This window comes from Zootoca vivipara, chromosome 9, assembly GCF_965207765.1.
Source record: "Zootoca vivipara chromosome 9, rZooViv2.hap1.1, whole genome shotgun sequence".
In the NCBI taxonomy this organism is placed as follows: domain Eukaryota; kingdom Metazoa; phylum Chordata; class Lepidosauria; order Squamata; family Lacertidae; genus Zootoca; species Zootoca vivipara.
Genome location: NC_142592.1, coordinates 70,880,739 through 70,893,152, shown reverse-complemented (window position 1 = coordinate 70,893,152; position 12,414 = coordinate 70,880,739). Strand labels below are relative to the sequence as shown.

At 54.4% G+C, this 12,414-nt stretch overlaps 1 protein-coding gene across 1 annotated transcript in view; it reads right to left on the bottom strand.

The window, feature by feature from the left end:
• SND1 (staphylococcal nuclease and tudor domain containing 1) overlaps positions 1-12,414 on the bottom strand; it is a 219,504-nt gene that overhangs the window by 109,247 nt on the left and 97,843 nt on the right. Inside the window, exon 12 of the mRNA XM_060279344.2 lies at positions 5,636-5,736. Within this exon, the coding sequence (XP_060135327.2) occupies positions 5,636-5,736 (101 nt within the window). The remainder of the gene's footprint in view (positions 1-5,635; positions 5,737-12,414) is intronic.

Below are 12,414 nucleotides of genomic sequence, written 5' to 3'. Positions count from 1 at the left end.
GTCCCAAAACATCTGGAGGGCCAAGTTTGGGGGTGCCTGATCTAGCCCAACCCCCTAAGCTAGCCACGTCCATTAATTTCAGTGGGTCTGCTCTGTGCAAAATGAAGCTCAAATGCCACCCTCCGGGGGGGGGTGTGTCTGCTTGGCCCTCAGAACTCTCCCCTCGCACCCCCCCCCCACCCTGGCCTGCATCCCGTCCTCATACGGCCTCTTGCTTTCGGGCAGAGAGGCTTGCATGAAGCTCTGCAGGAACGCTCCTGCTGCACAGAGGCAAAAATGGACACTCCTGCCCCCTTCCTTTTCTGCCTCTGGCCCCTGGGAGGTTGCCGGAAGAGAGGCCGGCTGCCCCCAGCAGCCGGGGGCTTTGTCCCTGGGTGCTGCCATTCAGCAACTCGCAGGCTCTTCCCCAGAGCCAGCTGCATCTTTGCCAGATGCCAGCCAACCGAGGCATCGAATAGGAAGAAAGAAGATTCCACCTACAAGAAAGAAGATTCCACCTCAACATTAGGAAGAACTTCCTGACAGTAAGAACTGTTCGGCAGTGGAATTTGCTGCCAAGGAGTGTGGTGGAGTCTTCTTCTTTGGAGGTCTTTAAGCAGAGGCTTGACAGGCATATGTCAAGAATGCTTTGATGGTGTTTCCTGCTTGGCAGGGGGTTGGACTGGATGGCCCTTGTGGTCTCTTCCAACTCTAGGATTCTATGATTCTATGAAGTGATTTGCAGAAGAGGAGCAGCAAGGAGGGGATCTGGAGCAGCTGCCTGGGGTGGGGGGAGGCAAGGAGCACAGCCCATGCAGGTCCGAGGCGCTTCCCAGGCGCATGCAGGCTTCCTGCCTTCTTCACGCAGCACAGTTAACCCGTGGAACTCCCTCCCACAGGATTAGGTACAGGTAGGTAGCCGTGTTGGTCTGACGTAGTCGAAACAAAAAATTTAAAAAATTCCTTCCAGTAGCACCTTAGAGACCAACTAAGTTTGTCAAAGGTATGAGCTTTCATGTGCATGCACACTTCATGCATGCACACGAAAGCTCATACCAATTTTTTTTTTGTATCCCTCCCACGGGGGCAATGATGGCCACCAACTTGGATGTCTTTACAAGAGGATTGGGGAAAGTCCTGGAGGAGGCTAGTAGCCAGGATGGCTCTGCTCTGCCCCCCACGGTCAGCAGAAACTAGACTTCTGCATGCTGGTTTTTATTTACAGTGGACCCTCGAGTTATGTACATTCTGGATACGTAACGTTCGGGTGTATACTTCTGGGTTTCGCCGCGTGCGCAGAAGCGCTGTATTGTGCCATGCACGTGCGCAGAAACAGCGCCTCCAGTTACGGACTTTTCAGGTTAAGTATGTACCCCCAGAACGAATTTAATTTGTATCCAAAGTGTCCACTGTGTTTCATAAAATTTATACACTGCTTGTATTTTTTTAAATTAAATGGTTTTACAAAAAGATAAAACCATAAAACTGAAGGTGGTGGAATCGCAATCCTATTTTAAAACAGACCAACGTTAAAATATGAAAAGAGATTTAGAATACTTTCTAAGCAACTGGGTAGGCTAGTCTAAACGTTTTCATCAGCCGCCGGAAAGAATGCAGCAAAGGCTCCTGCTTGATCTCAACCGATTCCTCCATTTCCAGAAGCGCCAGGAGGAAAGGAGGGATCTTGTGCTCAAAGACTTCCTTCCCTCCCGCAGACCCACCTGACTCCTGCCCGCAACTCAGCGAAAAAAATGGCTGCGCTTGGCGGGGGTGTCTGCCCAACGAGCAGCTGGGGCTCCAAATCCCTTGGCAGAGGCTGGCCCCTTCCCTCTGCACCCCTCCGCCCAGGAAGCGGCCACCTCCCTCTGCCACCAAGAGAGAGCAGAGTCAGAGCTGCCCCTTTGAGACGCAGAGCAAGGGGATCCTGGTCTCTGCCCACCTCCATTCCCAGGACGATCACTCTGCCCCCTGGCTTGCTGCTGCCAGACCAGCATGGGAGGAGCTGTACTGCATGGCTCCCGCCAGGGTGGCAAGGGACCCAGGAAGGCCTTCCACGCTGAGCACCGCAGAGGCGCCCTGCCACTCCCATCCCAAGGAGTGGCAGGGGGCTCCTGGGGGTCCCTTGCAGCTCTGCGATGCCTTGACTCTGTGATCTGGCCACACCCTTGAGGGGCACACGGGGGCAGGACTTTGCAGCCCTGCCAGGACTCTCAGGGCCCCCTCAGCTCTCCGCAAACAGCTGTCCCCACCCCCTCCCTCAGAAGCCCCCCTTGCTCCATCTACCAAACGGCCGATCTGCCCTTTCAAGGCTGAGGTTGGGGGGTGGCAGTCAGAGGGAGAGCAGAGCAGGGGGAGGAAAACACAAGTGCAAACCCTCCACCCCACCCCACCCCCCAGGGACTCTTGCCGCAACCAGCATATCAAATGGACATGCAACGGTTGGCTCCATCATTTGTCACGGGCCCCACGGTGCCAAGATTAATGGCAGAATCCTCACGCAGGGCGCGTCCAAGGCCTCTGCGGCCCCACAAGCCATTAAGGGGCTGGGGAGGGGGAGGCAGGTCCTAGTGGAGGGAAGCAGAGGCTGCAACGACGGATGGCGCCCAGCATGGTCTGCTTGGTGGTCTCTGGAGGTCTCCAAGCCTTCCTCATCATGCAGTCAGGAGGCCCTAGAACTGTAGAATTGGAAAGGACCCTGAAGGGGCAAATCCAGTCCCACCCCCTGCAATGCAGGAATCTCCACACAAAAAACCCGACCTCTGCTGAAAAAGCTCCCTCCCCAGGGGCTCCCAAGGGGATTCAGCCAGCCCCCCAAAGCCGCCTTCGGGGCTCGAAAGGCCCAGCAGCAGCTCTGGCCTCTGGGGGGGGTGGCAATGGGGTCGGCACAGGTGACTCTCTCACGCAAGACCCACATGAAAGAATGGGGCTAGGCGAGCGCGGATGAAAGCTGGAGAGGGAATCGTGTTAAACTGTGGAAGAGCAGCATTGCCTCTCAAAGGGAAGCTGAGCGAGAGAAGCAGCCGCAGAGAGCTCTCTGCTCTCCCACAAACACGGAACGCAGACCCTAATTTCCTCCGGAAAATCGAGCCGGGAGGCTTTCAAAGGCAGCCTCACTCCCCGAGTGAGCAGACTCTTCTGCCTTAAGAGCGCTTTTGACAGATCAGACGTCGGGGGGTGGGGGGGTTGGCAAACGGCCCGCAGGCAGCAAGAGGCAGGCATGTTGTGGGGCGTCCTGGCACGAAAATTTCTGGGGCAGGGACAGAGAGGCCCAAACCCCACAGGGCAGGAAGGCAGGCCCAGCCTCCATCTCCAAAGCTCAGCAGGGCTTGGCCACAGGGAAGCTGCCTTACACAGCCTACAATGGCTGGCAGCAGCAGCAGCTCCGCAGGGTTTCCGGGAGAGAGTCTCTCGCACTCCGACCCAGAGAAGCCGCTGGGGACTGAAGCAGGCGCCTTCAAGGGCGGGGCTTGCCCCCTGAGCCATGGTCTTGGGCACAGATGAGCCACCCTCTGCCCGGGGGCCCCCAAGGTCTTCTGCCTCTTCCCCATGAGTCCCGCCACTGAGCTACGGCGCAAGCCGTGAGAAAGGGAGAAGGTGGGCTCCTCTTGCCCAGGGAAGAAGCCGCGAGGGCAGGTGAGGAGAAGCAGAGGAACCTGATTGGCTGGGAAAAGGACTCGTCTCCTGCCACTGGGGCGGGGGGGGGGGCTGAGAAAGGACTCAACGGATGAGTCAACAGGAGTCACGGAATCCCAGAACTGCAGAGCTGGAAGTGACCCTGAGGGGCATCTAGTCCAACCCCCAGCAATGCAGGACTCTTTTGCTCAAGGTGAGGCTCGAACCCACGACCCCGATAGCTGAGCTATCCCAGGAGGTTACGTTGCAAGAAAGGCGATTCCAACTAAGTATTCGGACAAACTTTCTGACGGTAAGAGCCGTTCAGCAGTGGAAGAGGATCCCCCCCCCAGGAGACGGTGGGCTCTCCTTCCTTGGAGGTTTTCAAGCAGAAGTTGGATGGCCATCGGTCATGGATTCTTGAGCAGTGATTCCTGCATGGCAGGGGGTTGGGCTGGATGACCCCTTGGGGTCCCTTCCAATTCTACAACGCCTCAGCATCCACCGCCAGCTGCTGGGCACCACAAATGGCCTTCTCCCCCCTGGGGCCCCTGAGTCGCCCCCTGAGAAGATCTTGCGGGGCTGGGTGGGCCACCTGGGGCTCTTCTGGCATCCTTCACGGGCCAGCCCCCCCCCTACCCAGTGTCGGATTTATGTATAAGCTATAGCTTAGGGCCCCACTCTCTTGGGCGCCCCCCAAAAATATACTTCTTCTTAATTGTATTTCACTATTAATATACTTCTTCTTAATTGTATTTCAGTTCAACAATTACTTCGATACAGTACATATTTTGTTAGGTATAAATGGCTTGTGATACCTATTAGGTCCATCAATTACCAAACAGCATGGTTCTGTCCTCTCCCCCATGCTTTTTAACATCTACATGCAGCCGCTGGGAGAGATCATCAGGGGGTTTGGGCTGGGTGTTCATCAGTATGCGGATGATACCCAGCTCTACCTCTCTTTCAAATCAGAACCAGTGAAGGCGGTGAAGGTCCTGTGTGAGTGCCTGGAGGCGGTTGGAGGATGGATGGTGGCTAACAGATTGAGGTTGAATCCTGACAAGACAGAAGTTCTGTTCGTGGGGGACAGGAGGCGGGCAGATGTGGAGGATTCCCTGGTTCTGAACGGGGTAACTGTGCCCCTGAAAGACCAGGTGCGCAGCCTGGGAGTCATTTTGGACTCACAGCTGTCCATGGAGGCACAGGTCAATTCTGTGTCCAGGGCAGCTGTCTATCAGCTCCATCTGGTACACAGGCTGAGACCCTACCTGCCTGCAGACTGTCTAGCCAGAGTGGTGCATGCTCTAGTTATCTCCCGCTTGGACTACTGCAATGCGCTCTACGTGGGGCTACCTTGGAAGGTGACTCGGAAACTACAACTAATCCAGAATGCGGCAGCTAGACTGGTGACTGAGTGGCTGCCGAGACCACATAACACCGGTCTTGAAAGATCTACATTGGCTCCCAGTACGTTTCCGAGCACAATTCAAAGTGTTGGTGCTGACCTTTAAAGCCCTAAACGGCCTCGGTCCAGTATACCTGAAGGAGCGTCTCCACCTCCATCATTCTGCCCGGACACTGAGGTCCAGCACCGAGGGCCTTCTGGCGGTTCCCTCGTTGCGAGAAGCCAAGTTGCAGGGAACTAGGCAGAGGGCCTTCTCGGTGGTGGCGCCTGCCCTGTGGAACGCCCTCCCAACAGATGTCAAAAAGGAAAACAACTACCAGACTTTTAGAAGACATCTGAAGGCAGCCCCGTTCAGGGAGGCTTTTAATGTTTAATAGATTATTGTGTTTTATTCTTCTGTTGGAAGCCGCGCAGAGTGGCTGGGGAGACCCGGCCAGATGGGCGGGGTATAAATAATATATTATTATTATTATTATTATTATTATTATTATTATTATTATTATTATTCAACACAAAAAAACAGCGACAATTTGTTGTTGACAAAGAACAGCTGGACATAGAAACGGCCCCATTACTTTCAGTAGCTTAAAGCCGCATCAAAGCTCAATCCGGCCCCTGCCCGGACCCCATACTCACATGCCGCCGATGGTGACGGTGGCGCAGGTGCGCTCCGAGAAGGCGGGGGCCGTGTCCGTGGCGCTGCTAGCTGGCCGGATGTAGTCCACCGTGACATTGACCTAGAAGGAGAGGCAGGCAGAGGTGAAGGAGCAGCAGCGGCAGAGGCTCAAGGAGGGGAGACCTCGTGGCAGACAGCAGGAGACGCCCGTTGCAATGGACAGGCAGAAAGGCGCCTCTCTGCCCGGAGGAAGCTATCCCAGCTCAGTACCAGTTAGGCAGTTCCGCTGCTTCTGGGGCAAGCTGGGGGGGGGGAGGCGGCAACCGTGGACTGGAATGGGCAGGGCCAGGGAGCTGGGCAGGAGGTGGGCACCGCAGGGCTGGCTCCACTTGCCAAACAGAAGAAGCAAGAAAGGAAGGGCCACGGAGTGTGGCAGAAAGCAAACCGTGAGAACAGGTCCCCAAAATACGAGCTTAGTCATTTTGCGAATAAAGTTGAGAAAAGACGGTATAGATGAAGTATAATATATAGTGGCAAAAAATAACGAGAAAACCATGGACGGGTGGAAGGGAAGTCAATTATCTTTTTTTCTGAAAATTGATAAATAGAATCTTTAAAAAGTAAGTGAGGGGTGAGGCCGCGGGAGGGATCTGAAAACATCCCCACCAGAATGGCATATCAAGTTGATGGACTACACCGAAATGGCTCAGGAATCAAGAAGAGAAGAAATTTTAAAAAGAATGGGAAATGTTTATAATGTACTGTACAGTGGTACCTCGGTTTAAGTACACAATTGGTTCTGGAAGTCTGTACTTAACCTGAAGCGTACCTAACCTGAAGTGAACTTTCCCATTGAAAGTAATGGAAAGTGGATTAATCCGTTCCAGACGGGTCCGCGGAGTACTTAAACGGAAAGTACTCAAACCAAAGCGTACTTAAACTGGGGTATGGCTGTACGTATATACAAAATCATTGTAAAAAGGTGAGAGCAGTAGCAGGATTTTAAACACACTTGTAACGTAACAGAAAGTATAGATAATCTGGGGAAATGAAAAATTGGAAAAGTATTGATATGCAGTTGAGATAGAATCAATAGGACCCACGGAAGGGATGGGGGGGAAGTCAGGAGATTCAGAGTCATCTCGGTGATTAGATTTGGAAATGGTTTTGTTGCGTGTTTAAATTTTTGAAAATCAAATAAAAAATTATTACACACACACACACACACACACACACACACACACACACACAAACCTCCCCACCTATTTAGTCTGCAAACCTATTTAGTCTGCATGCAGGGACTCCCTCGTCCTGCAAGAACGGAGGGGAGAGGAAGCACCCATACCCAACTCCTCCCCCTCCCCCCCCGCTGCCTCCCTGCAAGCCTGCTCAATCCTCTGCCTTAAGGCTGGGGGTGGGAAGTCAGAGGACCCTTGAGCCCACAGGCAGGCAGGCAGGCAGGGCAGGCAGAGCAAGAGCCCCCAGCCCCACCCCCGGCGGCTGCCACAGTGCAGAGGGCAGCCCAGGGTACGCCTCCCTGCCTGCTGCCAGCAAGAAGGGCTTTGCTGCGAAGGTAGCATCTGATGTGCCAGCAGGAGGCCCATCAAGGCAGCACATGCTGCAGCAGCGAGAGCCTGCCAGGTTGTGCTTAGACAAGGCGCTCGGAGGCTCAGGCCGGCAGGAGAAGGCGGGCGCTGGCCCAGGGACGGGCAAGAAGCACCAGCACAGAGGAGGAGGAGGAGGAGGAGGAGGAGGAGGAGGAGGAGGAGGAGGAGGAGGAGGAGGAGGAGGAGGAGGAAGAGAAGCTGCAGGCCCAGAGGCAGAAGCGCCCGAGGCTTCCCGCTTCTGCTTGATGGATTGCAAGAGCATCTGAACGCAAGAAAAGCTTGCTGGATTAGGCCCAAGGCCCGACCAGATGCCTCAATGGGAAACCAGGAAGCAGGAGCCGAGCACAAGAGCTCCCCTCCCCTCCTGTGGTTTCCAGAAACTGCGATTCAGAAGCATGGCTGCCTCTGGCCACGGAGGCCGGGCAGAGCTCGCCAGTGCCATTTGGGGAAACGGGTGCAATTGCACCAAGCGCCAGGTCTGGGTCCGGAGCAGCCCACCCCATGCGCCTGGATTCTGCTTAGAGTTAGCACACCAGCTGCCCTGGGTGGCACAGAAGCATGTGAGGCTAAATGGCTGACACAGGACTCCTCCACCCTACCGTCCTCTGAGGAATATGGGGACATTCAGGGCAGGCAGGGTGTTGAAGCCAAGGCTGCTTTCAGAAGCATTTGCAGGAGTGTGAAGCATTCACCGAAATGAGGTGTTGCTGGGTTACCTGAACTGGAACAGAGAGTGGGTCAGTAACAAATGAGGACCCCCTCCCCCCCCAACCACCACCACTCATGGTCAAGATGAGCAGGGAGGGTGTGGGAAGGAGCTCTCACCCAGGAACACCCTGCCTGAGCCTTTCAAGACTCAGAAACTGCAAGAATTGTGTGGTTTCTCCCCCTTTCCCAGAAAGACACATCTGGAGGATTAGCCAAACAAAGAGCTCGGCACTCACATGAACTAACTCTTGGGGAAATGGTGCGATGCAGCCAAGTGCAGGCGCTCGGCTCCTCTGTGTAGATCAGGACTAGCTCTCAGCGCATTTCATGCAAATTATCTGCATCCCGCCTCTTGACAGAAGCATTTGAAGCGGCTGCATGCACAAGTTAAAGGCAAGGCAACAGAGACCAGCCCTGAAAGCGTCAGGGGCGAACTCAATCACTGACCCATTCATTGAAAGGCCACTAAAATGCCCAGAATAAACTGACAAGAGCTTCAGAAGGACGGACGCCCCCAGAGTTAAGTGCTGGTTGAATAGGCAGAGGGAGCAAGCCTCCCAGATGAGGTGCAAGAAGGGCAGGAGGGAGCCACCCTCCTCCCCAACATAGGACCTCCGCAGCCAGCGAGCCGTTCAGAGGGGAGGGACCCAGGCCGCTGAGAGCACAGAGAGACCCCCTTGATGCCTTCTGAAAGCACCCCATTCTCCCACCCTATCAGAATTCCCTCCTTCCCATTTACTTATAGAATCAGAGAGCTGGAAGGGACCCCCAAGGTGCATCTAGCCCAACCCCCCAACCCCCGCCGGCAATGCAGGAATCTCAGCTGAAGCATCCGTGACAGAGGGCCATCCAAGCTCTGCTTAAAAACCACCAATGAATGAGAACCCACCACCTCCCAAGGAAGGCCATTCCACTGCTAAACAGCTCTAGCCGTCAGAAGGTTCTTCCTGAAGCCTCCAGGAAAGGAGGGGGGTGTTTCTCTTCTGAAGCCCTGCCCAGTCAGTTTACAGAGCTTGATGGACCAACTTGCTGTATCACAGGTTCCAAGGTTTCTTCCAAAGGGACGCAGGTGGTGCTGTGGTCTAAACCACAGAGCCTCTTGGGCTTGCCGATAAGAAGGTCGGCGGTTTGAATCCCCGCGAGGGGGTGAGCTCCCACTGCTCGGTCCCAGCTCCTGCCAACCCAGCAGTTCGAAAGCACGCCAGCGCAAGTACATAAATAGGTACCGCTGCGGGCGGGAAGGAAAACAGCATTTCTGTGCGCTCTGGCTTCCATCACAGTGTTCCGTTGCGCCAGAAGCGGTTTAGCCCTGCTGCCCACGTGACCTGGAAAACTGTCTGCGGACAAACACCAGCTCCCTCGGCCTGAAAGCGAGATAAGCACTGGAACCTCACCATCGCCTTTGACTAGACTTAACCGTCCAGGTTAACCGTCCAGTGTTCTCGAAGCTACGAACATGAGTTTGACCAAACTGCGGGAGGCAGTGCAAGACAGGAGTGCCTGGCGTGCTCTGGTCCATGGGGTCACGAAGAGTCGGACACGACTAAACAACAACAACAAAAACAACTGTCCAGGGGTCCTTTACCCTTTTTTACATCTTCTTCTAAACTCTTTCCCCTGGTTGCAGAGAACAAACTGACAATCTTAGCTGAACTGTAGTAAGAAAGGAAGAGAGGAGGCAGGAGGTCTTTGTTCAAGACACTTTCTCCAGGAAAGACCCCCAACAGGGAGACCAGCCACAGCATAGAATCATAGAGTTGGAAGAGACCACAAAAGCAGTCCAGTCCAACCCCCTGCCAAGCAGGAAACACCATCAAAGCACTCTTGACATATGCCTGTCAAGCCTCTGCTTAAAGATCTCCTTGGTAGGAAATTCCACTGCCAAACAGCTCTTACTGTCAGGAAGTTCTTCCTAATGTTTAGGTGGAATCTTCTTTCTTGTAGTTTGAATCCATTGCTCCGTGTCCACTTCTGCCCAAGTGTAGTACTTTACATTTCTCCTTGTTAAAATTCATCTTGTTTGCTTTGGCCCAGTTGTCTAATCTGTTCAGGTCATTTGGAAGTGTGATCCTGTCCTCTGGGGTATTAGCCACCCCTCCCAATTTGGTGTCGTCTGCAAACTTGCTCAGGATGCCCTCAAGCCCATCATCCAAGTCATTGATAAAGATGTTGAATAAGACTGGGCCCAAGACAGTACCCTGTGGCACCCCACTAGTCACTACTCTCCAGGATGAGGAGGAGCCATTGATGAGCACCCTTTGGGTTCGGTCAGTAAGCCAGCTACAAATCCACTGAATGGTAGCATTGTCTAGCCCACATTTTACCAGCTTCTTTACAAGCAGTTTCAAGGCTGTCATATGCAGGGCGAGTTGTCAAGGAGGGGTCACCAATGTGAGCCCCCCTCGCATGTCCTGTCTGCAGGCACCTTTGCAACGCGGAGCTGGTCTGCCAAAGGGCCTGGTGCCCAAAGCCAGCTCCCCACAGAGCACTCACTCACCTCACAGTAGAAGTCAGCTAACGCCTAATGAAATCGCTTGGAAACACGGATGTCGTGTGCAAACACACTTTCCGTGTTGGCGGGCAGAGAAGCCACCCCACAAGGTGGTGCCCACGGCACAGTCCAAAAGTACAAGCGTGCCCACGGGCAGGAAAGCACATGGCGGGTCCTGCGCAGAAGAGCTGTGGCCTCAGAGCTCGAGGGGCTTGGAGAGCCGCCACTCCAGGCCGGTGGTCACAGGGCTTTGCGAGCAAACAAGGACTCTTCAAGCAAATGCTGGGAGGTGGAGGGTTTCAAGAGCATCTCGTGCACTGCCAAGAGGAACACCGGCTACTGGTGCATCATCACATGCATGCACGCGCACACACACACACACAGCGCCTCTCTCTTTCTCTCAGCGCCTTCCGGGTTCATCCCTCTAGCTCCACAGGCTCCCTGCCACCGCGGAGGGGAGGCAGAGACAGGCAGCGTTCAAGCCCATCAAGGCCGCAAGAGCGCCTTTAAAGCCCTTTCAAACTGTCTGGACTTTTACAAGCCCTGAGCATAACAATGCAAAGAGGTGCTGTCGACTCAAGCGGATCACTCTCTCTCTCTCTCTCTCTCTCTCTCTCTCTCTCTCTCTCTCACGCGCGGCAACCTCATCATATTCCGCTAGCTGCGCAGAAAGGAGCTTCTGCCAGGAGAGAGCCAATTAAGGGTAAGGGGGTTAAAGCAAGTCCTGGCGGGGAAACTATTGCCATGACAAGCAGGCAGGGGAAAGAGACGACCCTGATTCCACAAGGCAGGTTTGGGAACCAAAATGGTCACAGGGTCAGCCAGCTCCTCAGCAAAGACAGGGGTGGACAGGCCAGCCCCCCCCCCCAACCTCTCTTCACCTCCCTGGGATTGGGAAAGAGAATGAAGTTGGGTGGCATCTTCAATGAACTCCCCAGCTGAGGCTCACCTTCCCAGGTGCAACTATGCAGAGTTGGCAAGCACCAACTGAGTGGGGCCAGGTCACCAAACCCATCAGAAGATCTGGGTGGATGAGGCCTGTGGCCCCTCCAGTCCAGCATCCTGCTCTCGCACTGGCCAGCCAGATTCCCCAAAGGGAAACAAGCAGGATTCGAACACAAGAGAAACACTCTCCCCTCTTGCGGTTTCCAGAAACTAGGGTGCAGAAACGTTGCTGCCTAAGGTAAGGTAAAGGTAAAGGACCCCTGGTTAAGTCCAGTCAAAGGCGACTATGGGGTTGCAGCGCTCATCTCGCTTTCAGGCCCAGGGAGCCGGCGTTTGTCCGCAGACAGCTTTCCGGGTCATGTGGTCAGCAGGACTAAACCGCTTCTGGCGCAACGGAACACACAGAGCGCACAGAAATGCTGTTTTCCTTCCTGCCGCAGTGGTACCTATTTATCTACTTGCGCTGGTGTGCTTTCGAACTGCTAGGTTGGCAGGAGCTGGGACAGAGCAGCAGGAGCTCACCCTGTCGTGGGGATTCGAACCGCCGACCTTCTGATCGGCAAGCCCAAGAGGCTCAGGGGTTTAGACCACAGCGCCACCCTCATCCCTGTTGCTGCCTAAGCCCTCCCCTTACTGGGCACCTTCTTCCACATGTGGTGGAAGTGGCCATTAGGCATGGGCTTCCCAAGACGTCTCAGCACCAGCCCATAGCTGCCAAGTTATCCCTTTTTTAAAGGGATTTTCCCTTATGCTGAATAAGCTTCCTCGCGAGAAAAGGGAAAACTTGGCAGCTATGCACCAGCCCGGCTGGCCCAGTTCCTTCCCAAAGACATTATTGAGGGAGGAGGCAAGGCCAGCGAAGCACAGACCTCTGCACCTGCCCCCCCCCACCCGTTGCTGCAGGCCCCCTGCCCTGGGACACATCTTAACAGCAGGACAGTCGTACCCTATCCCTTATCAAAAACTTTCAATTAGAGGTTGCACCAAGCATATTACAAAAGAAATCAATAAAACACTAAAATCCCATGACAACAGTAACTGAATAAAA